The sequence below is a fragment of the Podarcis liolepis genome (assembly GCF_965112155.1).
Source record: "Podarcis liolepis genome assembly, chromosome: 1".
Classification (NCBI taxonomy): domain Eukaryota; kingdom Metazoa; phylum Chordata; class Lepidosauria; order Squamata; family Lacertidae; genus Podarcis; species Podarcis liolepis.
The window spans coordinates 126,333,562-126,357,589 of NC_139554.1; the positions used below are offsets into that span (position 1 = coordinate 126,333,562).

The 24,028-nt window shown below is 42.9% G+C and overlaps 1 protein-coding gene across 11 annotated transcripts in view; it reads left to right on the top strand.

The window, feature by feature from the left end:
* ANKRD44 (ankyrin repeat domain 44) overlaps nt 1–24,028 on the top strand; it is a 147,939-nt gene that overhangs the window by 94,353 nt on the left and 29,558 nt on the right. For 3 of the 11 annotated variants that reach the window (XM_083467730.1, XM_083467736.1, XM_083467732.1), the window contains exons 9-16: nt 1,581–1,659; nt 3,714–3,828; nt 5,845–5,927; nt 11,118–11,181; nt 13,617–13,685; nt 16,386–16,526; nt 20,020–20,103; nt 21,537–21,648. In XM_083467730.1, coding sequence (XP_083323856.1) covers nt 1,581–1,659; nt 3,714–3,828; nt 5,845–5,927; nt 11,118–11,181; nt 13,617–13,685; nt 16,386–16,526; nt 20,020–20,103; nt 21,537–21,648 — 747 coding nt within the window. Of the gene's footprint in view, nt 1–1,580; nt 1,660–3,713; nt 3,829–5,844; nt 5,928–11,063; nt 11,182–13,616; nt 13,686–16,385; nt 16,527–20,019; nt 20,104–21,536; nt 21,649–24,028 lie in introns of all 11 variants that reach the window. The other 8 variants (XM_083467734.1, XM_083467729.1, XM_083467737.1 and 5 more) reach the window with 3 other exon arrangements.

Consider the following 24,028-nt stretch of genomic DNA (forward strand, 5'->3'; position numbering starts at 1 on the left):
GTCCATGGTATCCCATCCACTCCAGTGGGGCAGTTCATGTCTGAAACTGCCTGTTTTTCTCATGCACAGACCGTCCCCTTTCTCCATGCTTCCTATCCGCTACACCTCACTTGTATCCGTAAATACACCAAAACCAGCACTTTGTGCTTAGCCCGGTGGTTCATTAGCAGTCCATGCGATTCTTTCAACAGTGGGGTGACATGTTGGCAATATTCTGCTCCAGTGAGCAGTTGAGCCCCTGCATTTTGTACCAGCTGCAGCTTATGATCTAACCTCAAGGACAACCCCACTTAGATCACGTTGCAGTAATCTGGCCTGAAGATTGCCACCGCGTAGATGACTGTGGTGAGGTCATCCCGGTCCAGAAACAGCCGTAGTTTTCTTTCTGGCCAAAGCTGGGGAAAGGCACTCGTAGCTACTGAGGTCACAGGGGTATGTAGTGAAAGAGAGGGGATTAGGAACCTCCTCCTTCAGGGGGAATACGACCTTAACTAAAGTAGGGAATTGACCAATTATCCAGAGTTGAGAACCACCCACCCACTGTTAGGATATTTCCGTTCCACCTTAAGAAGGGAGCAGGCTGTTGTGTGTCACAAGCCTGCATACTTCCTGCACACAGGGAGTTTCCGTTTTGTATATAGCTTTTTGTTCTGGCTGTTTCCTCGAGCAGTCATGTTTTTCCTTTGTGCTGACCAACGTTGAATAAAGCTGTAAAATATGCTCTCCTGGGTGAATCTTCCGTTGTGGAAACTCTGCGAAAAGGGCGTGTATGAGGTTTGGAACGTGTCTGAGGCTCGTGTAGCTAATTGACTGATGCTGTGCCAATGGAAGTCGAGAGACCGCCTGTAGGCTGCCCGATGCCTCGGACTCCCTGGCAGTATCCCAACAACAGGTTATGGGCCCAGAAACCTCTTGTCACAGCCCCTCTGTCTTTCCAGGATTCAGTCAGTTGTAGCTGATAGATTCACATAGTTTGCCCAGCCTGTGATTCTTTTTATCCCTTTTGGGTAGAAGTGAGAGCTGCCTGTAGAAAACAATGGAGAAATCCAGGGTTTTATCGTAGCTTCGGTATTCTCCCTCACAGCGAAGGTGAGGGCACTTTCCAGGAAATATCTCTGCGCCCTCAACATTCTGTAGGTCCTGGAAGCACACAATACCATTTGGCTGGTGCCTTTAATTTAAAAATAAAACAAAACACAAACTTATATGTTTCTGCACACCTAGGGAGACCTCTGAATGAAACCACTACCTTACTTTTGGGTGGCTCTCTTTCACTTCCAAACTGATAGTGAGTTTAGGTCAGGCTTCCTCAAACTCGACCCTCCAGATGTTTTTGGCCTACAACTCCCATGATCCCTTGCTAGGAGGACCAGTGGTCAGGGATGATGGGAGTTGTAGTCTCAAAACATCTGGAGAGCTGAGTTTGAGGAAGCCTGTTTTAGGTGGTCAAAGATGAATGGCTGGATTTACTAACAACTTGTAACATTTCTGGACACCTTGCAACCCCGTTCTTATGATTAAACTGAATGGTGGTCAAATGGCAGCGGTCAGTTTGGGGCATTTTGTTTTGTTTTTGACAGAGTAAAGATGGGAAGAGTCCGTTGCACATGACAGCCGTGCATGGGAGGTTTACGCGGTCTCAAACTCTCATTCAGAATGGTAAGAAGGTTCTTCCTGTTTTCTTCCTGATCCAAAGAAAGCATTAATGGGGGGGGGATTCATTGAGTTTCAATTAATTTAAATTTATTTATAAGTTGCTTTTCTGTAAAAGTTTTCAAAGTGGTGTCCAACTCCCACCCAGCTCAAATCAGATCAGCCAAAAGACACAGCAGAAGCTGCAGATAAGATTGAATGATCTTCAGCTTTTAAGTTTTTCAGACAAGCCTGTTACAATTCAAAACTCAAAGCAGCTAAATCATCACATTACAAAAGTAACCCTATACATACTCTCCTGGGAATTGAATTCAATGGGGCATAATTCTGAGTAGACATATATAAGATCACCCTAAAAACCCTACTGAGCAACCAAGTTTTGACTTCCTTCCTGAATTAAGAAAGAGCTGGTGGCTCCCTATCGTTCTACCCGGACACTGAGGTCCAGTGCCAAGGGCCTTCTGGCGGTTCCCTTGCAAGAAGCCAAGTTACAGGGAACCAGGCAGAGGGCCTTCTCGGTAGTGGAACCCGCCCTGAGGAACGCCCTCCCACCAGATGTCAAAGAGAAAAATAACTACCAAACTTTTAGAAGACATCTGAAGGCAGCCCTGTTTAGGGAAGCTTTTAATGTTTAATAGGTTATTGTATTTTAGTGTTCTGTTGGAAGCCGCTCAGGGTGGCTGGAGAAACCCAGCCAGATGGGTGGGGTATAAATAATGAATTATTATTATTATAATTATTATTATTATTATTATTATTATTATTATTATATCTTGGGGTAGGGCATCCCACAGATTAGTAAAATGACTGTATATTGGATTGTGTTGTTGTGACCATTTATCAGCAGCAGACTGTGGAATGCTTTCCATTCGTAGGCGATGACATGCAGTCTTATTTTCTAATACAGAGCATAAGCCCTTCCCAGTTGAGTAATTCTAGCAATCTTCTGCCTGCTGCTTTGCTTTATCTTGCCACTTCCTCTTAACAGTTGTGAATCAATACAGTCAGTACAGGCCAATGGGAGTCAGTTTAATAAGGTAGTACACCCAGGTATGGAACTGTTATTGCCTGATAGTTTAGTTGTATGCAGGCTTGGCCATAGACAAACCAGATGATGGAGGTGGTTCTTTCTAATTTTGTCAGTTCGTCATCTGACAAAGCTGCCGAGGGGCATGATAAAGAAAGAGTTTTATGATATATATGGACAATGTAGGTCAGCGTCTCCAGACTTGGTGCCCTCCATGGTAGATTGGGGGTTTAGATTAAAGCCATCATATCTAGTTCTGCCCTCAAAAAATATTTTCTGCCAAAGAAAATTTAAGACAAAAAACCTAGATATTCATTTTGCCTAAATCTGAAAAAGAAATTTTATAGCATCCTTTACTAGTGAGTAGAATATGTTGTTGTTGTTGTTGATCATGTTGTTGTTGTTGATGATGATGAATGATAATGTACCATAAGATGTGTTACCAATGTATTGACACTTATTGGAGAAGCAACATGAATAAAATATTTCAGCATATTTGGTAGAGATGTCACACACACAGACACACACACACACACACACACACACACACTGAACTAAATAACTTCCACAAAAGAAGAACTCTTACCTAGAAAGTTGCAAGACAGAGCTAGAGGTGAACTTGCTAACTACATTCAAAACTTAGCATATATCGTTAAAAGTATGTTAGCTTTCTATCGAAAGAGACTATTAAATGCTCTGAAGTTGAACAGATATAGTTGCCCTATTTATATGAGCAAGAGGGGAATTATTAAGTAAACTTTCACAATTGCATGGTAGTAATTTTCGGGTGAGCCTGTATAATAAAACATCACACACTCAGTCATTATTTCTGCTGTAGGAACACAGTGAGTGCCTAGCTTACCCTGCCCCCGAAATAGTTTATATTGTGACTAGTGAGAAGGCTTAAAATAATTTGCATCATCTCTTCAGGCTGGTGTTGATGAGTGACCTATATTCCTAGTGAGTAATGTGAAATCTTTGGTAGCTGAATTGCACTTGATCCTTATTTCTGCGTTAAAAATGTCATTTCCAGGAGGTGAAATTGACTGTGTTGATAAGGATGGCAACACCCCTCTCCACGTGGCCGCAAGATATGGACATGAGCTTTTGATTAACACCCTAATAACCAGTGGAGCTGATGCTGCCAGGTAAGTTGCTGAAGAAATACATTTTTTGGATGGTTTAGCAATGACTGACTGTATAAGGTTTGTTGTGAATATGCTAGCACAGGGGTAGGCAACCTAAGGCCCGGGGGTCAGATCGCCTTCTCAGTCCGGCCTGTGGATGGTGTGGGAGTCAGCGTGTTTTTATATACAGTGGTATCTCGGGTTAAGAACTTAATTCGTTCTGGAGGTCTGTTCTTAACCTGAAACTCTTCTTAACCTGAAGCACCACTTTAGCTAATGGGGCCTCCTACTGCCGCTGCGCCACTGCTGCACGATTTCTGTTCTCATCCTGAAGCAATGTTCTTAACCCGAGGTACTATTTCTGGGTTAGCGGAGTCTGTAACCTGAAGTGTATGTAACCCGAGGTACCACTGTATATAACATTTGCAAAGCTAATTTGGTTACGTTGCTGTCTTTTGGATCACACAGTTTAAGAACTTTTTATGCTTCTATTTGCAGTGGAAAACTGAAAATTATATAGTGTTTAGATCGTTGCTCTATATAGATTTAGAGGCGAGGGGGGGTCGGGAGATGACCATTTTGAGAACTGCAACCTTTTTGGCTTCTTCCTTTATAAATTTCAATCTACTCCTTTTCTAAGTGTTTAAGGTAAAAAAAAAAAAAGGGAGAGAAGAACGCCAGCATGAAAACTAGGTTGAGCAATCTGGGTTATCTGCTCAAAATTTCTATTACACGCTTCAGTGACCTGTAGGTTGATCAAATAAAACACCTCTGTCAGTGGCTGAAATGCCCAGTGAAGTGAAAAGCCGGCTTGGAAGTATTGGGAAGACAGCTATTATAGAAGGAAATTAGTTGCCTGGGATCTAGAATGAAATTCTGAGACACCCATTTGTCAAGATCCTATTGTGATCTTCTAAGCAGATGTCGAGCAGTAGGGATTTTGCTGTGGAATGAGCAGATAACAAAGCAGAAGGTCATTGATTAAGATAGTTATGTGTTATAAAGGGATATGGGATAAAATCAAGACGCGGACAGCTGGGTAATCAGCTCATTCTTGGTGTGGCAGAGGGAGCGCATTGCAGGAGAAAGACCGGTTTATATTCAGATGGGAATATTTTTAGGCTGTAGACAGAAATTATGCAATAGCTGGTCTATCAGAAGACAGAAGCTGCGTTGGACCATTTATTTATTTTTTGCAACACATGGAAGAGCTCTGCAGATTATTGCAATGGTTTTGCCAGCCTGTCTGGCCTCATATTTGTGTGTCACAGAGATTTCAAAGTGTTTGATATGGCAGGCTTCTTGCTAGGAGTTGTGTTGGCATGAAAGTGGTCTATGAAACTCAGAGCCGAATAAGGCACCATTAGGAAACTCACGGTGCTTGTTTGCTGCATTCAACCTAGCATTAAACAGATCATTCTGTCCGGGCAAGGATTCCAGATTTTATATTAGAATAATCTCCCCCCTCTCCTCCTCCAGTGCACCCCCTAAATCTCTTCTGGGGATTCCCCTGACTCTGCAGAGCAGATTCGAGGACAATAGGGGGGCATGTCTGGGGAGAGGAGAGGGACAAATTCCAGTTGTTTTAGTTCTGGCACAACTATTTACTGTATTTTTTGCTCTATAAGACTCACTTTTTCCCTCCTAAAAAGTAAGGGGAAATGTGTGTGCGTTCTATGGAGCGAATGCAGGCTGCGCAGCTATCCCAGAAGCCAGAACAGCAAGAGGGATTGCTGCTTTCACTGCGCAGCGATCCCTCTTGCTATTCTGGCTTCTGGGATTCAGAATATTTTTTTTCTTGTTTTCCTCCTCCAAAAACTAGGTGCGTCTTGTGGTCTGGTGCGTCTTATAGAGCGAAAAATACGGGTAGTTGAATACTAGTCCCTGACTGTTGAATTTGCCTAGGTTTCCCTGAGATGACAGCCAGCACTTAAATAACTTCCCTCTTGAGTAGATTAAAAAAACAACAACTTTGAGATGGGTCCAACTGATTTCCTTCTGAAAGGGTTTGCACAGAGGTTCCTTTGTGTTTTTCAGATGTGGCGTCCACAGAATGTTCCCCTTACACTTGGCAGCACTAAATGCCCATGCCGACTGCTGTAGGAAGTTGCTGTCATCAGGTAAGCAAAGGAGGAAGAAAATGCAAAGCTCAGTTAACCTTGCAAGTGAGCTGCTTGTGGGTCCTTCTTTTTGGTTAGCGTTGTGTGCTCACGTTACTAAAATTTAAAGGCCTCATTTCCTGTTTCATGTTTGTGGCGGCGCTAGCTGCATGTGCTTATTTGTGCAAACCCCTACCTATGTGCATGCGCATGAATTCCTATCATCTGTACTGCTTGTGTCTGAAGCACAATGTATGCTTTTTTCTTCCCTGATGGCCATAGGGAATTAGGAACTTTTGTCTATGGTATGTTCCTGGTGGTGGAAGGGGGGGGGGGAGCAATTTTCAAGACTTCACCCTGCAGTAACCTGAAAATCTGCTCCATAGTGTTGGAAGACCCTGCTCCAAGAGCGTGGTGGCATGCTGCAAGGACAAGGAGAAACTGGAAAAAAATCCTATCCCCCGTCCATGCCATTGGAAACCTGCAATGGAACAGCAACTTGGGATCCAGGGCTTAGATTTCAATTCTGCATCCACATAATCTGGAAGTAAATCTCACTGGATTTAGGCCCCACCTGCACTGCACATCTAAACCAGTATCATACCACTTGAAACAGTCATGGCTTCCCCCCCCAAAAAAAAGAATTCTGGGCATTGTAGTTTCTTCAGGGTGCTGAGAGTTGTTCGGAGACCCCTGTTCCCCTCACAGAGCTATAATTATCAGAGTGGCTTAATAATCAGTCCTTCTCCAAAGAGAACTCTGGGAATCACAGCTCAGTGAGGGGAGTTAGGGGTCTCCTAACAACTCTCAGCGGGACGCGGGTGGCGCTGTGGGTAAAACCTCAGTGCCTAGGACTTGCCGATCGAAAGGTCGGCGGTTCGAATCCCCGCGGCGGGGTGCGCTCCCGTTGCTCGGTCCCAGCGCCTGCCAACCTAGCAGTTCGAAAGCGCCCCCCCCCCGGTGCAAGTAGATAAATAGGGACCGCTTACTGGCGGGAAGGTAAACGGCGTTTCCGTGTGCTGCGCTGGCTTGCCAGATACAGCTTTGTCACGCTGGCCATGTGACCCGGAAGTGTCTCCGGACAGCGCTGGCCCCCGGCCTCTTAAGTGAGATGGGCGCACAACCCTAGAGTCAGACACGACTGGCACGTATGGGCAGGGGTACCTTTACCTTTAACAACGCTCAGCACCTTAGCAGACAAGTATAGGATCATGTTGCTCTTGTATTTTCAGAGTGAATGATAAAACTTTGGTGCATTGTAAGATTAGGAAATTGGTTTTCCCTTGCTGCCTTTTTTAAAAAAAAGCGCTTTATCATATTTTAGAGTCCTGATTTGGATGTAATACAGTTTTTATTATTATCTTCTGCATGTGTAAGAACTCAGAAATACTATAATCCATGTTATTTATATAATATTAATATTAATATTAATATTAATATTAATATTAATATTAATATTAATATTAATATTAATATTAATATTAAATTTATAGTTGGCTAAAAGGATATAGAAACCTTGTGTTGTACCAGTTTTAATGTCCCTGACTGCATAAATCAAGAGTCTTAAGCTCAAATGCATTGGGTGGGAACCAAATCCATCGCCACCAGTTTTGATGTGTGAGTGGAGGCCAGGAACAGAAGCAGTGACTAGGTTAAATTTTATTTAAAATGCCCCAACTATCCCAAGCCAATATCCCCACCTTTCTACCACGTCTAACATAATTCCTTCATTAGCATTAGCACTATTGGTGTCTTCATGTGTTGGCTCCCCACACCTCAGCCTGCACCTTCAAATGCCCCACCATTTTCAGCTCCCCCCCCCATGTACTGCTCCTTCTCCTCAAAATTACTAAAACAACTGAACCCCTCTTGCCAATCTAAATAGTTCTTGAATCTTAGTTTTGTTTCCTGCTTTTTGCACTTGGCTGCAAATTTAAATGGAATGGAGAAGAGAGCAATTCGCTCTACGTGGGGGTACCTTTGAAGGTGACCCGGAAACTGCAATTAATCCAGAATGTGGCAGCTAGACTGGTGACTGGGAGGGGCCGCCGGGACCACATAACACCGGTCCTGAGAGATCTGCATTGGCTCCCAGTACGTTTCCGAGCACAATTCAAAGTGTTGGTGCTGACCTTTAAAGCCCTAAACGGCCTCGGTCCAGTATGCCTGAAGGAGCGTCTCCACCCCCATTGTTCAGCCTGGACACTGAGATCCAGCGCCGAGGGCCTTCTGGCAGTTCCCTCACTGCGAGAAGTGAGGTTACAGGGAACCAGACAGGGCCTTCTTGGTAGTGGCGCCCGCCCTGTGGAACGCCCTCCCTTCAGATGTGAAGGAAATAAACAGCTATCTTCTCTTTAAAAGACATGTGAAGGCAGCCTTGGTTAGGTCATTGCTAAGGGCATTGCTTCTGAACGTGAAGGTTCAGTAACTGGTGTGGAAATGGCATCGTGAACTGCCGTTCGGGCTTTTTTATTTCTGACAGCCCTTTCAAAAACCAGAAGCCACGCTTATGAAGCCACACTACTGGCTTCGCATACAGAAAGTTGGTGCCACGCAAATGTGATCACACATGGTTTCATCCCGCTCCACACCCGAAACGTTTGCACAGACAGCGGCCTCTCCTTCCTCGTGACTAGGCCACGGGTGTTCTACATTTTCCAGTGTCGAAAATATTGGGGAAGTAGGCCATTTTGTAATGTGGGAACAACCCCTGCGTTACGAAAACAGAGCTTCCCTTCCCTCTGGGGGAAAAACGTGTCGTTTAAAACGCCCCACATGTTGTTCAGTGTATGGTTAGAAACTTGTCAGCATTAATCATTTACGTCCCCGCTTCCTAAGCATGGATAGAAGTGCTTTGTTTAATCTGGGGTACAATGGCAGCTTGCTGAAGAGGCCACCTCTATGACTTGACTGTTCCTTTTTAAAGCTGCTGCACTGAGGGAGGATAAGCCACTCTCGCTCCTTGTCCTTGCATTTTTAGCAGCCCAGCTGTCTGCTTAATTTTAAGGCCACCAATACTAGAGCGAACCACCCGGCGGAGCGTAAGTGGGCAGCTGCACCTCCAAATTTAGGAGAGTAGTGCAAATTTAGGAGAGTAGTGCAATGGTTTAGGATTGCACCTCTCCATATCTCTTGGGGATCGTCCATACTTTCCTCAGGGAGACCCACTCAAATGCTGAATTGGAGCAAACATCACTCTAACCTATTGATGTTTGCTCTGATTCAGTGGTAAAGAGCAGGTTTGTTATTGGGTTTTTTCCAATTTTTTAAATTCATTTTATAACACAATTAAAAAACACAGAAAAGACAAACAATACGAACAAATTCTTGTCATATCCTCCTTTTTCTAAACATTGCTATGTGGGCTTCCCCAAGTCCCACCTATCTGATTTTCATTTTACTTCATCTTTAGCAGTTTACATATATCATAATTTCTAACCATCTTCTAGGTTTGTCATTGTTATTGTTATTTATTAGATTTATATACCGTCCTTCATAATATCTCAGGGTGGTTCACAGAATAAAAGACAGGATAAAGACGAGTAAATAAGTAAAGCCAAGCAGCCAAATAATAACCTCCCTCCGCCCTTCCTACAGAGCCATTTAAAAGGCTGTGGAAGGCCTAGTTGAAGAGGAATGCCTTCACCTGGCGCCTAAAATATATATAATGAAGGTGCCATTCAAATCTCCCTGGGGAGAGCATTCCACAAACGGGGAGCCACCACAGAGAAGGCCATGTTTGTCACCCATGGGCCACATGTGGACGAGGAGGCACACGAAGAAGGGCTTCAGATTAAGATGGTTTATATGAGGAGATGTAGTCCTTCAGGTATCCTGAGCTATTGAAGGCTTTAAGCCGTTTAAGGTTTCCCTGTGGGAAAGTGTGGACGAGCCCATCGGTGACTCAGAAGCATAGAAGCTGCCTTATACTGACACAGGCTTTTGGTTCATCTAGCTTAATAGCGTCTACACTGATTGACAGTGGCTGTGTCAATTTCTTTCATAAAATCTATACATCACTTGATTGTAAAAAAAAAAAAAAACACCCTTCAAAGCGGTTTACAAACAGGAGTCTTTTTTGGGATGCAAAACATATGTTGTACAACTGTACTACTATATTCTTTATAGAGGTGGTAACAGTAGTATGATTATTATTGTGCTTGGGTGTAGGCTTTTACTGCCCTCCCCCTGCCCCCGATCACTGAGGAAACACTAGTCTTCTACTAAACTTAAAAAATAAAATAAAAAAATCAGTTTACAACTTTTCCAAAAATAGTTCCAAAACTGCTCAGGGGTAAGAGGGAATTGTCCGCTAATATGGTGTCACAGGCATATAAATATGCCAAGGACAGTAACAGTAAAAATGTATCATCTTTTTTCCACAGTAGCACCAATTGAGCTGTGTTTGGGATTTTTATTAGGTACCTCCTCAAAAACAAAACAAAACAAAACAAAACCCCACACCTTTCCAAGAAGTAAAAAAGGACAAAAACCTTTCTCCCAGCAATAGGAAATAAATAAATAAACCCATGTGCATGATGCACAAAACAAGGCAGGCAGAAATATTTCCACATATGTGAGAATGTATTGTCCGTATGCACCCTTCGGGAAAAATAATCGCAATCCCTTTCTCCCTTTCCCAAAGAATACCCATCCCCTCCACAACTTAATGGTGAATTTTTACCGTGCCCTTGCTTCGATAAACTTTTGCTGTTTTCCATATAAAGCGTTCGCATTTTCCTAGAAAGTCACTCTTTCTCCCCCCCCCCTCCCCCGGCACAGAATCTGAAGCCATCAATAAATAAAAATCCTTTTTGAGGCCTGCTGAGGCAATCTCTGTGACTCCCTTGTTTCCTTTGCAGAGCTTTCTGCCTTCGTGCCCTGCTGTCAGTTCTCTCGATAGCAATCTGCCTCATAAATGCCTGCTGCATGATTTAAATACTTATATAGCACAGGGCTGAATGTGAAAATAGATTCTTTCTGACTTTACGGTTCTTCTTTATGCAGCTGCCAAGCTTGAGCAGCCCCTGTCCGTTTCCATGACAACCCCTTGCTGACTACAGTTGTGTCTGCATTCTCTAATTTTTGTGTTGTTGGGGGTTTTTTTCTGACTAACTGATTTTTCTGTCTCTGCAATGTTTCTTGCGGTTTAACTAGGACAAAAGTATAGCATAGTATCCATGTTTAGTAATGAGCACGTGCTGTCTGCAGGCTTTGAAATAGACACCCCAGATAAATTTGGAAGAACGTGCCTCCATGCCGCTGCTGCAGGAGGGTAAGTGGTTTTGAAATCGTAACTGCCAAGTTATATATAATTTCAGTTCTGTGGCCTCTCCGCAAAATAAATTGGTTTCCAAATAAGGAATAGCGAAAGACTGCAGAAAAACGTTGTTTCCGAGGATTGGTATTTTGTGTTTCACGCATGCAAACTCACACTTGAGGAAAAAATAAACTCTGTGCTTGTTTAAGCAAACATCACCGTTCTCCTATCATAGATTGCTTAGCCCTCATTTGAGTCTTCCCTTCTCTTCTGAGTCATTGTATTCTTAAGCACTCATGTGACTGCTGTGGTTTATCATGTAGGAAATGCCATCTGCAAAGCTTAATCTTGCAAATGAATCGTGTGGCCCTCGCAATAAATTGGGTTTTGTGGGCGCAGCATTAAATTAATAGATCCGAGGCCTACATGAAATTCCATCTTCTCCCTGCCCCATTTGTCTGTACATGCCAGTTGCAGAAAAGAGAGCACCATATTCTGTACAGTGGTACCTCGGGTTAAGTACTTAATTCGTTCCGGAGGTCCGTTCTTAACCTGAAACTGTTCTTAACCTGAAGCACCACTTTAGCTAATGGGGCCTCCTGCTGCCGCGCGCTGCCGGAGCACAATTTCTGTTCTCAACCTGAAGCACTATTTCTGAGTTAGCGGAGTCTGTAACCTGAAGCGTATGTAACCTGAAGCATATGCAACCTGAGGTACCACTGTAATCCTAAACCACAGCATAGAATGCATTGCTTCTCAGCAGGCTGCTAATTTAAAACATCATTATTCTCTCTCAGCGGGGAACAGTACAGTGGTACCTCGTCGAGCGTCCAGTATCCATTCTGGAGCCCCGGACGCTAGACGAAAGTGTCGCTAGACAGAGCATCGCTCTGGACGTGCGCGTGGAGTGGTTTTGCACTTCTACACATGCGCGAAGCGGCAAACCCGGAAGTGACCCATTCCGGTACTTCCGGGTTTGCTGCGGAAGTCCACCGAAATGGACTATCGAAGGGGCGGATGTTCGCAGAGGTATTACTGTAGGTACTCCTTCCATGACAAGGGAGTTGCCACCATGACCTGATCTATGTGATACTATGTGAGACCTAGCATGTCTACTATGTCTACTGTGTCTAGACAAGGAACTATATTTTAACCTGGGCCCTCTGCTATACCATACTTAAATACCCTAAAGGTTGATTTAAACCTGGATGAGAATTAATAATAAGTGGCCTTGCATTAGAGGGCACAAGTTGCACTAGATGGTTGTTTACTACATCTTCTGCCTGAGCAGATTTTTTTTTTTGTCCTGTCTTATCCAGGCCAGAACAACTCAAAGAAGTGAACACTTTGTTTATTTTTTCATACAGGCCAAATAACTAAATTGCCATCCTGGAAGGCAAGTTGCCAGAAAGAGGGGAAAGCAATCCTCACCCTGTAATTCTGTAGCCAAATCTTTCATTTTAACAGACTGTGCCCTCCCCTTGTATCAAAGACTAGCCGTAAAACAAGTCTTAACTTCCACCGTTCCCACATGTGTGCATATCAGGACTTAGGTTTTAGCATGAGAGAGGCTAAACAGGTAACAGATTTCAAGGGGTTTGGTACAGTTCTGATGTTTAAGAGACAGACAAAATGAAAAAGAATGTCAGCTTAATTCCATCTCTTCCATTCATAACAAGCCCTGCGCCCAACAAACGTCAATACTGGGGGAGCCAACATACTGCTCCCCAAATGCTGGGGAGCTGAATGGTATGAGATGATGGCAATTGCAGTCATCTGAAGGGCACTGCATGGGATACCCATTTAGCAAACTAAAGGCACCTTCCACATTGAAGGAAGTTCTCCTGCACATAATAAACTTGCAACAATGAATGGGGACTGTGATTTCTTGACCACAGTGAGGGTTGTGAAGGAGAACTTCTTGATAAATCGTGCCTTTAATGTCTTAACAAAATTCTGAAATGAATTGGCTGCAGTGGTTCTTTCCGATTAAACGGTTGGGGTTAAATTTGTATACATTAATTTAAAATAGTCCTTTGTTATATGCTCTGAAGAAAATCACATTGGTTTATTCAGTGGCATGTATTATGACTTAAAGTAGGTTAACAGGGGCTCCCAATCCTTTGGAAGAATTATTCATGGCTCCCATCAGACTGCCTATGATCACTCATCCACCAGAGGCGTAGCCAGCATGTGCGGTGTTGTCAAAGGAGCATGGCTACCCTCACATGTTCCTGGTACCATTTGCCTGAATAGGACCATGCTGGCTAATTCAGAAGGTGTGTAGAGAAGAGATAGTTACAAATAGTTGTTCTCGCTTAGATTGCTTATCCTATCTGGTTCTTCCCAGTCCCCGAACTGTTAATGGAGAAACTCCCTGCCCCTCCATCAATGCGAAGTGTCTGTTTTATTTCAATTCATGCCTTCTCTTCCTTTCTTTGTCTTTTCAGTAACGTTGATTGTGTAAAACTCTTGCAGAGCAGTGGAGCAGATTTCAATAAAAAAGACAAACATGGAAGGTTTGTAATTTACTGCACTTAAAAAAAGATGAAAGACAAGAACTTTAGCCTTAACAATACATGAGTGTAACAGACAAAACTAAAGGAAGCTCATCCTTGACTTCTAAAACTCTACCCTTGATGAAAGCCACATAGCACAATTCCTGATGCTGGCTGTTAAGTTGTGGGTGAACATATCAGACGACACAGCGATTCTTCAAACAGCTCTTGTTTATTCACAGGCCAGAACAGAACTGAACTGAACTGAAGGGTTCAGTCAGCCTGCTTATATACAGCTCCAGTACAACGTAACTGTAACAATTTTCTAAAACTATCCAATCACTGAACGTCACTTTCGATCCCTTATTTGCATAACTATCTACAGTATCCCCCTGCTGGCCCAGGGTGAGAACTTCAATACATAACACTGGCATATTTCTGCTCAGATCTAGAATTCCACAGAGAAACTTTGGGCTTCTGCATCCAAATCTCAAATCTGCCTAAGGGCCCTGAGTACATAGCGTGGTCCTGATTTCATAGCACTGGGTCTTTTCCTCCCCTCCTTCCCTCCTGAAGTTTTAGGTTATTTTTGATAGGCTGAAATGTGAGCATGAGAGGATGAGAATGAGAAACTGAGACAGATGGTGGCAGTGGTTATATTTTGCTGTGGGGCTGCCCCTTATTTACATCTCTGCCTGAGCAGGATAGGAAAAAGGCATCCCCTGTAGTATATTGCTGCCTTAAGTGTAATGCCAAAAAATACAGGTGTAGTCTACACTGAATCCATAAAATAGATTTTTGTTCTTTCTATTAAAAAAATCACCTGCCACCAGTGGCTTATTCTTTCCTCTTTCTTTCCCAATACAGTTTGGATTCTTGAATGCTTTTAACTGCAACCGCTTTTAGAGTACTTTTGACTGCAAAAGTTTTTTGAATGTTTTAACTGGTTTATAATGTTTCTGCTCTTAAATTGTGTATCTATTTGCTTCTCTGGGCTCCTTCCGGAGGAAGGTTGTGGTATAGATTTGATAAATAAAAAATAAGCAATTTTTGCTTTGCTTTTGCCCCCAACTGCATTAATGTGCCAATGTATAAAGTGGTCATCGAGCAGCACTCATTTTTTAAAAAATATTGCCAAGCGTATGTATAACCAGTGCTCCCTAACTTTACATGCAGTGCTTTTTTGGGGGGGGGGTGTACTCAGAGCTAGGGACGCGGGTGGCGCTGTGGGTCAAACCACAGAGCCTAGGACTTGCCGATCAGAAGGTTGGCGGTTCGAATCCCCGCAACGGGGTGAGCTCCTGTTGCTCGGTCCCTGATCCTGCCAACCTAGTAGTTCGAAAGCACATCAAAGTGCAAGTAGATAAATAGGTACCGCTCTGGTGGGAAGGTAAACGGCATTTCCGTGCGCTGCTCTGGTTCGCCAGAAGCGGCTTGGTCATGCTGGCCACAGCTGTATGCTGGCTCCCTCGGCCAATAAAGCAAGATGAGCGCCGCAACCCCAGAGTCGGCCACGACTGGACTTAATGGTCAGGGGTCACTTTACCTTTACCTTACTCAGGGCTACACATACCCCTAAACAGTTTGGCCTCATTGAGTGGCAGTATTTCAGTATGAGTAGGAAAGTGAGAGTACCCCTAAACATTTTTTTTTAGAAAAAAGCACTGCTTATATGTGTTTCTGGATGTAAGATATACTTTTCACAAGTCTTGGTGGAGATGATGGCTAAGCTCCTGCCCTTAGTCAAGCAGCAGAGGAAGAGGGCAAGCTTTGTTGAAAAGGCCAACAAAGAGTCACAATGAAGAAAGGCTTCATAGGGCAGGGATGGAGAACACATGGCCTCCCGGATGTTCTGGGTTACAAACCCACCTCTAGGAGGAGGGCCACAGGTTCTCTGCCTCCACCACAGAGAAAGCTCCTGGAGCTGCAGTTGTTATTATGGTGAGTACAGTGGTACCTTGGGTTAAGAACTTAATTCGTTCTGGAGGTCCGTTCTTAACCTGAAACTGTTCTTAACCTGAAGCACCACTTTATCTGATGGGGCCTCCCGCTGCTGCCGTGCTGCCACTGCACAATTTCTGTTCTCATCCTGAAGCAAAGTTCTTAACCTGAGGTACTATTTCTAGATTAGCAGAGTCTGTAACCTGAAGCATCTGTAACCTGAGGTACCACTGTACAGAACTAAGCAGGACGGTGCTCCCCTCTCAGTGAATGCACAGGTGCTAAAAATAATGTTTACATCCTCAGCAAGATAGAGAGGAGCACCAGTTCCTTGGCTGGAGCTCTGGAATGCCCTTATAGAGTTGACGTATTGCAGGTGCAAAACCTATAAAAGGAATTCACAGGCACAGCGTAGGAGAAGAATCATTATTTTTCCCTATCCTCCTTCCTCTCTTTCAGGAGTGTTCCTTGTTTCTTCCTTGTTTTTAGTTTTTAGTGGGTTTTTGTGTGAATAACATCCCACATCCCTCTGTTTGTTCAATTCTTCTCTCCATACTCCCCACCCCCATCTGCAGCCCATGGTTTTTTGCATATCCCGAGCGCCTACTTCTAATCTTCACCACAGGAGGAAGAATATATTCTGCATTCAATTAAATAGCTGCTATTGTTACCTCGAAATTAGTTCCCCCTATAGTAATGTTGCTGTCAGGAGCAGTTAACGTAACACACGCCGTTACTCAAGGTAGTGTCTGAGCTAATTCGTTTCTATTTATTTTTCAGGACACCTCTGCACTACGCAGCTGCAAATTGTCATTTCCAATGTATGGAGACGCTGGTGACCACGGGGGCCAATATTAACGAAACAGATGACTGGGGACGGACGGCTTTACACTATGCTGCTGCCTCAGACATGGACAGAAAGTAAACAAGCCTATTTGCCTTCCTTGTTTCAACTTCAGCGCTAAGCCAGTGTCATTTCTGGTCTCTTTATGCAACAGTCTTATTTCAGAAAAAATACTGCCAGAACCAAAAGTATTCCCTTTCCCCTTCATGAATGCATTCAGCTACTTTGATTACTTTGAATAACTTATGTCCTCTGTGTATTGAGAAGCCTCACAGTTCCCTTCAAGTTGCCGCCATATCTGCAAATGCAGCAGCTTGGACTTTTATTTATTTATTTATTCATGTCATAAAATTTAGACACCGCTTGATTGTAAAAAACAAAACCAAAAAAAACCCCCCTCAAAGCGGTTTACAAAAAAGATAAAATGATAAAACAGGGGGAGAAGAATCGCAACCATACAAACAAAAGTTAGAATGCTAAAGCAAATTGAAATTGCCTCACTTTTCATTCTGTCTAAACAGATTAAAATTACCTCACTTCTTTCTAGTACCGTCTTTCCATAGAATTGTTCCCTCTTGAGGTTAGTTCCTCACACAGGTAAAAGCTGTGTGTGATATGTAAAAAATTCACCTAGAGCCATTTTAGATTTCGTGAGCCTATTGGCAAAACCAGGTCCTTAGTTACTAAGTTATATAGGACGTTTTTTCATGCAGACAGAAACAAGAGGGACTCTGTTTACTGGAGAGGAGCACTGTAGATGTTTTCTCCCTAAGGTAATGTTGCTGTGATGCCGTTCCTCAAGTTTCTGTCCTCCTGATGTAAAAGTGCAGGTGGGGTTGTGGTATATCGCTGCTCTTCTCAAAAGGAGAGAAGACAAAGGGCCACAAGTGTGTGGCAGCAAAGATGATTCAGTCATTTGATCATGTATTCGAGCCCTGCGTTAGGCCATAAATTCCTAGGTGTCCCTCATGGTCATTTCCAACCCTACAACCCTATGGTTCTATGATTCTAAGAATCCATTGCAATTTAGAACATTTTTTGTATACCTGGAGATACAGAACTATCAGATGAAACATGCATTAGGGGAGGCATTGAGACTATTCTGTCATAGGGCCCCATCATATCCATGCACTCAAGAGATGGCAGAAGGATTTGGCAGGAACTTTGCACTGTGGCAGAAATTAAAATATCCCCAGAATACTACTCTTCCTCAAATCTCCTGGCCCAATGACTTACGGCAGGTCCACTCCACACGTTTAAAGCACATCCAACTCACATTTGAAGCATGTGGTTTCTCTCAAAGAATCATGGGAACTGTAGTTTTCCCCTCACAGGGCTACCATTCGCAGCAACCTTAGTATACTACAGTTCCCATGCTTCTTGGGGTGTGTGTCATGTGCTCTAAACATGCATTGGATGTGCTTTAAACACTTGGTGTTTAAAGCTTCCTGAATTCTCTTCCTCCTTGTGTGTGTATGTGTGTAATTTACCACATATAATAGTCACAGCTGGGTGAATTTGTACCTTTGTAGCCTGCCATGATGTATTGGTACCAGAGGATATGATTATAATCTCTCTTCCTGTAATACCCAAGTCATTGTAACATGATTCCTTTCTACCTAGCTTGCTACAGATTCCATAGCAGCTGGGGACGTACCCTGTACTTAAAGTCTCCAGCAAAGATAATCTCAAAAGCTATGCCAAAGGAATGGATCTATCTGAACTGCCTATGAATATCAAAGAAAGAAAAGGGGGTGGGGTGGGACCTGATGGAATAGATTTCCATGATGTAGAGACAGAAAATATTTTTAGGGGGGAAAGGAAAGGATAAGATTAATGCTCTTTAAAATTGGCTCCATACAGCAAGTATTGGTACCACTTGTACCAAGAGGTTTAGCCAGTCCCAGTTCCCTGGCACATGTAAATGTCCGACACACATATCTGAAAACATCAGTGTGCGCTGTACCTGTGCATGCTACTTACCTGGGGGCATTGTAAAATGTTTTACGCATAGCTGTAAAAAAAGGGGGGGCAAGTTGCGATGGGCCTTAAATCTAGACATGGTCATTTTTCTCCAGTCAAGGGTTTGCAAACAGAAATATTTTAAGTGGTCTTAAAATGTTAAGGTATATATTGTGGCAGAATTCTTTCCTCAGGTATTTAAAACATTCCATTGTGATTGATTGATTGATTGATTGATTGAGTGAATGGTATGGTTCAAGTATTTGCTGCCTTTAGTTTTGTGGCATCAACCCTTTGGAATTCACTTCCCTTAAATATTAGATAGGCACCACCTCTTTTGTCATTTTGGCGCCTGCTGAAGACCTTCCTCTTTCAACAGACCTTTTAAGTTGAGATATTTACCTTTCTGCATTGTATTGGATATGCTTTTTATATGTTTCTGTAATTTTATCATTTGTTGTTTGCTGCCCTAGACTCTTTGGGAGGAAAGGTGGGATATAAATTTAATAATGAATAAGGTTCTTACCAGCTACTGAAGTGGCAAATGCCACAAACAACAGCACTGGGTGCTTAAGAGAGAAGACCAGACTTTTTGGAGAAACAATTCTGAAAATAGGAGTGCTGAACTTTTTGTGAACTCCCATTCTGAACTCCCAGGGAAGAGTCTAGTTAGAACAGGTTTGCAGCATCATGAGCTGCCATAGAGTTTAACTTTCTTGTTTTGTGAATCTTCGTTAAGAATGGAAAAGGCCAGGAACAAGTCCACCAGTGGTAGATTAGGTACCCTATTTTTTGCTCTATAAGACTCAGTTTTCCCCTCCTAAAAAGTAAGGGCAAATGTGTGTGCGTCTTATGGAGTGAATGCAGGCTGCGCAGCTATCCCAGAAGCCAGAACAGCAAGAGGGATTGCTGCTTTCACTGCGTAGCGATCCCTCTTGCTGTTCTGGCTTCTGAGATTCAGAATATTTTTTTTCTTGTTTTCCTCCTCCAAAATCTAGGTGCGTCTTGTGGTCTGGTGCGTCTTATAGAGCGAAAAATACGGTAGATCTCAGTTAAACATGAAGAATACAAAAGCAACCTTAGGGAGTCAAACCCATGGTGAATCTAGCCCACGAACCTCAGTGAAACATCAGTTTAAAGTGGTTGATATAGCATAGCTGGTTGACCAGCGGATACATTTCTAGGAGACATATATTTCTCCAGACAGGAGTTGCTGGATTACAGCTCCTTTCATCCCTGACCATTGGCTATGCAGGCAGAAGTTGATAGGAACTGCAGTCCAAAAAGACCCGGAGGTATTGAAACAGTTGTGCAGGCAGTTACAGCCAACATGACAGTAACATCTGCCCTGTGACAATAACTTTGCAAAATTTCTGGAACGTTTGTTATGGAAGCTTGATGTGACTCTTAGCCTTGTCCATAGGTCAGACAGTCAGTTATTATTATTATTATTATTATTATTATTATTATTATTATTATTATGGGTTCCTGGTGGCACCCATAAGTATGTACACTGCTCTGAAGTGAAAATGATGGCTGGTCACTTATGCGAATCTCTGAAGTGTCAGTTTTCAAAATGAGTTGCATTTTTCTGTCCCTTATGTTAAGAAGAAAGAATATTTTGGGTAACTCCCATGAGAATGCTGAAGAACTTGAAAGAGCCAATGAAATGAAGGAAAAAGCAGCTGCATTGTAAGTTTGGTGTCAATAGAGCAGTTTGACTCCATCTCCGTATAATGCTTTTGCTTCTGTGGGTTGAAGTTATGTGCGTTCCTTATTTTTGCTCACCTGCTGTGCTGCCGCATACAACCGCTGAGGCAATGAAGCGCTAACCTTTGAATTATGGTCTATAGATATTTGTGTATGTGTGTGTGTTTGTGTGTCTTTTTAACTTTTCCGTTCTGGCTGCCGCTGTAGCGTTCCGAGGCATTTTAAACGTGGCGTGCTGTTGTCCAAATCAAGTGCATTGTGATAATATGCTGCAAGGAATATATGTCCTTCACAAATTTAATAATCATAGCTGATGTTCCTTATGCCGTGGTTTTTGTTGTAGTGTTTGTGTTGATTGTCAACGAGGTAGAATATGCATGCAAGGAAGTGACACAGAAAATGTCATCGAATCTCTTTCCTATGGAGCTGTTCCCAAGTAAATAGACAACATGTGGAAAGCTGTTGGTTTTGAGAAATGCATAGGTTGACATTTAGAATGTGTGGGGTTCTGTAGCTGAAGCAGCGACTCTACTACAACAGCTGATTCTTCCAAAAGAATGGGTTTTAGAATCTGGAGCAGTAGTAGAGCTGATCATAAAGGATCTTATGACTTATGACTTTTAGAAGACATCTTAAGGCAGCCCTGTTTAGGGGAAGTTTTTAATGTTTTCTATTTTATCGCTTTATTATTATTAATTTTAATATTCTGTTGGGAGTGTTAGGATTGTCCTACTCGCGTGTAGAACCCTGGCAGAGACACATGCCCGACGGGCATGTTCTCTCCCTCGTTCGGGAGCTTCAAAAGCTTTCTCCAGCCTGAACTGATACCAAGAGGCAATAGCACGCTTAAGGATCCTGCAGATCGTTAGCAGTTTGCGTAACAAACTCAGTAGCGACATTTTGGCCAATCTTCTTTATTCACATATAATACAGTTGGAGCATTCTGACTTAGCTCCTTCCTATTTCTCATCAGACAGCAAAGAGAAAGAACAAAGGAGAATAGTCCCACATCATGGAAACACAGTAACATAAACATCCTGTCTCTGTCACTTCCCACTACGTGGAATGAAAACATACACCGTCATGTGATAGAAAACAATCCCATGACTGCAAGCACGGAGCAGGAATCCTTACAGGGAGCCTCCCAGAGTGGCTGGGGAAACCCAGCCAGATGGATGGGGCATAAATAAATTATTATTATTATTATTATTATTTCCCAGAACATTGGTTATTTCTGTGCAAAATCAAAGTGAATGTGAAAGAAACGCCAGCATATAACAGGTGCAAGATTCTGTGCACAATGAAAAAGCTAGCTAGTTTATACTCAACACCAGGAAATGTCGTCGTCTTGGCATCAGTCTTTATGTCCAATCAGCTGGTACAACTTAGCATTTATACTTGCAAATATTCCACAGGTGTCTAGAATTCCTTCTTCAAAATGAAGCCAACCCGTCAATCCAGGACAAAGATGGGTACAATACCGTGCATTATGCTGCTGCTTACGGACACCGGCAGTGTTTAGAACTGGTGAGTAGGCCGTGACTGCTACTGAGATGCTACATGCCAAATGTTAGCTTCTGACAAACAGTTTGTCATGTTCTTAACTCTGCAGGGCTGTAGCGGTTGTTTTTGAGTCCTATTAGACTTTAATATTGGGTATGGGGTTAGGGAAGGGTGGTTCCTCAGAACGGACAGAATTCAAGACTGCATCCTCATAAAGTAGAGCTTGGAAATGGGGAGATAAATGGCTGGCTAATCAGCACGAAATCTCCAAAACCCTTTTAGACTGCAGACGCTGAGTGGAAATGCCTGAGGCCAACTCTGCTGATTGATGGCCACAGTGAACAACTGCTTCTGTAGTTTGACAGTACCCTTGGCATACCAGCTGCTGGAAGTGAAGTGTTGTTTTCCATATAGGGTTGTTGATTCCATGACTCTTCATGGACGGGCTAGGTATTGTGGGCCACTACAGAGCCTAGGACTTGCCGATCAGAAGGTCAGCGGTTCGAATCCCCGCGACGGGGTGAGCTCCCGTTGCTCGGTCCCTGCTCCTGCCAACCTAGCAGTTCGAAAGCACAAAGTACAAGTAGATAAATAGGTATCGCTCTGGCGGGAAGGTAAACGGCGTTTCCGTGCGCTGCTCTGGTTCGCCAGAAGCAGCTTAGTCATGCTGACCACATGACCGGGAAGCTGTATGCCGGCTCCCTCGGCCAATAAAGCGAGATGAGCACCGCAACCCCAGAGTCGGTCACGACTGGACCTAACGGTCAGGGGTCCCTTTACCTTTACCTACAGTAAAAGGCACATGGAGGGGAAGACGCGTTTTCTTGAGTTACACCGTAATGACTGTCTTCCCTCAGCGCTCCTTGTCACAGAGCACGTGTTGAAGTCCCCATTGCATTAATGTGGTATGCACCATGCTATCTATGAAACTAATTGAATAATAAGCTTCATTGCGGTGGGGGAACCAGTTCAGTTCCATGCCACAGTCCCCCCTGCCCCCAAGCAAGCTGCTGTCTTCTCTGCGTTAAGTTTTGCTGCTCCTCAGTAGGGAAGCGGTGATATTTAAAATACTGACAGATGCAGCCTTTAGCAGAGTTTCACAAGTAACGGCATTTGTTATCACGGTACTTCAGTTTTAATATAAAAAGTGTCGAGAAGGCTTTGTCTACCAGACTTCGCGTAGTCTGGGAAGTAAATGAGGCAGTGACGCCATCTTAAATAACATGTCACAAAAGGAAAAGGAGTGATGCAGATACTTTGATCTCATTCATCTCTATCTGTGGTCAACCATTCATAAAGTGTTTGAGTGACAGTCCCGTGTATTAATGGATAAATGAGTGCCAGTCATTCCCGCTTGCTTTTGCTATACTAAAAATAGCCTCTCCCCCCAGTGTATTCATTCCTCTCTGAGCTAATTCTTTTGAGCCTTCATTAATCAGAAATAGAAACTGAGATCATTTGATAATATTTCATGGTTGTGATAAGATTAACATCCTTGAACTGTATTGGGTTTTTCCTAAGCTGCCATTCCAAAGAAAAATCCAATTATAAGTCTGATAAGTATGACATGTTGATTGCTGTCAAATGATACATGGAAGGCTATTGAACCGATAAAACATTGTGTATAAAATAAATGTCTTTCTGCAGTGCTTCTTAGCTGTCCTACCAGACATACTGTATTTTTCCGTCTATAAGACACCCCCGTGTATAATTGGGGCAACAACCAATTGCCAATCCACCCTTGGCACTATCTGTGTATAAGACGCCCACTGATTTTTACATTTTTTGAGGGGGACCCTAGTCTTATACACGGAAAAATATGGTACTTATTCTCCTGCCCTGTACTTATTCTCCTGCCCTGTATCCCCTATATTTTCTGTGTCAATATAGTATAAATAATATACTTATAATATACTTTCATGACATATAATTCCCCATTTTTTTGGCTCTTGGAGAAAGAAAGTGCAGCTGAAACACAGTCAAGACTTTGGGACAATATGATGGAGGCATCAAATCTAAATCAAATCAGTTGTCAGCTAGTAAATCAACCATGTTTGTTGAGCTGTGATTTGGACATTTCAGTCCACATAATATTTTCAAAACTGCAAATTATGTAGATTTACATTTAAATGTGAACTGAGTCAAATCCCCCCCCCCCCACATCCCTAGGATAGGATGAGCGATGTACGTGGCTAACTAAGCAAATTTAGATTGGCCTTGCAACTTTTTAATTATATTTTTTTATTTGCTTGCTAAAGTATGTAGTAAGTAGTCTAGTTACCAACTGCCAAAATGAAGAAATTTTCAGAGAAAGGGGAGAAGAAGGGAAAACAAAATTAGAGAAAAGGGGAAGAACAGGATCGTGTTTGACACTGCAGTTTTAAAACACATTGACGAGAAATAA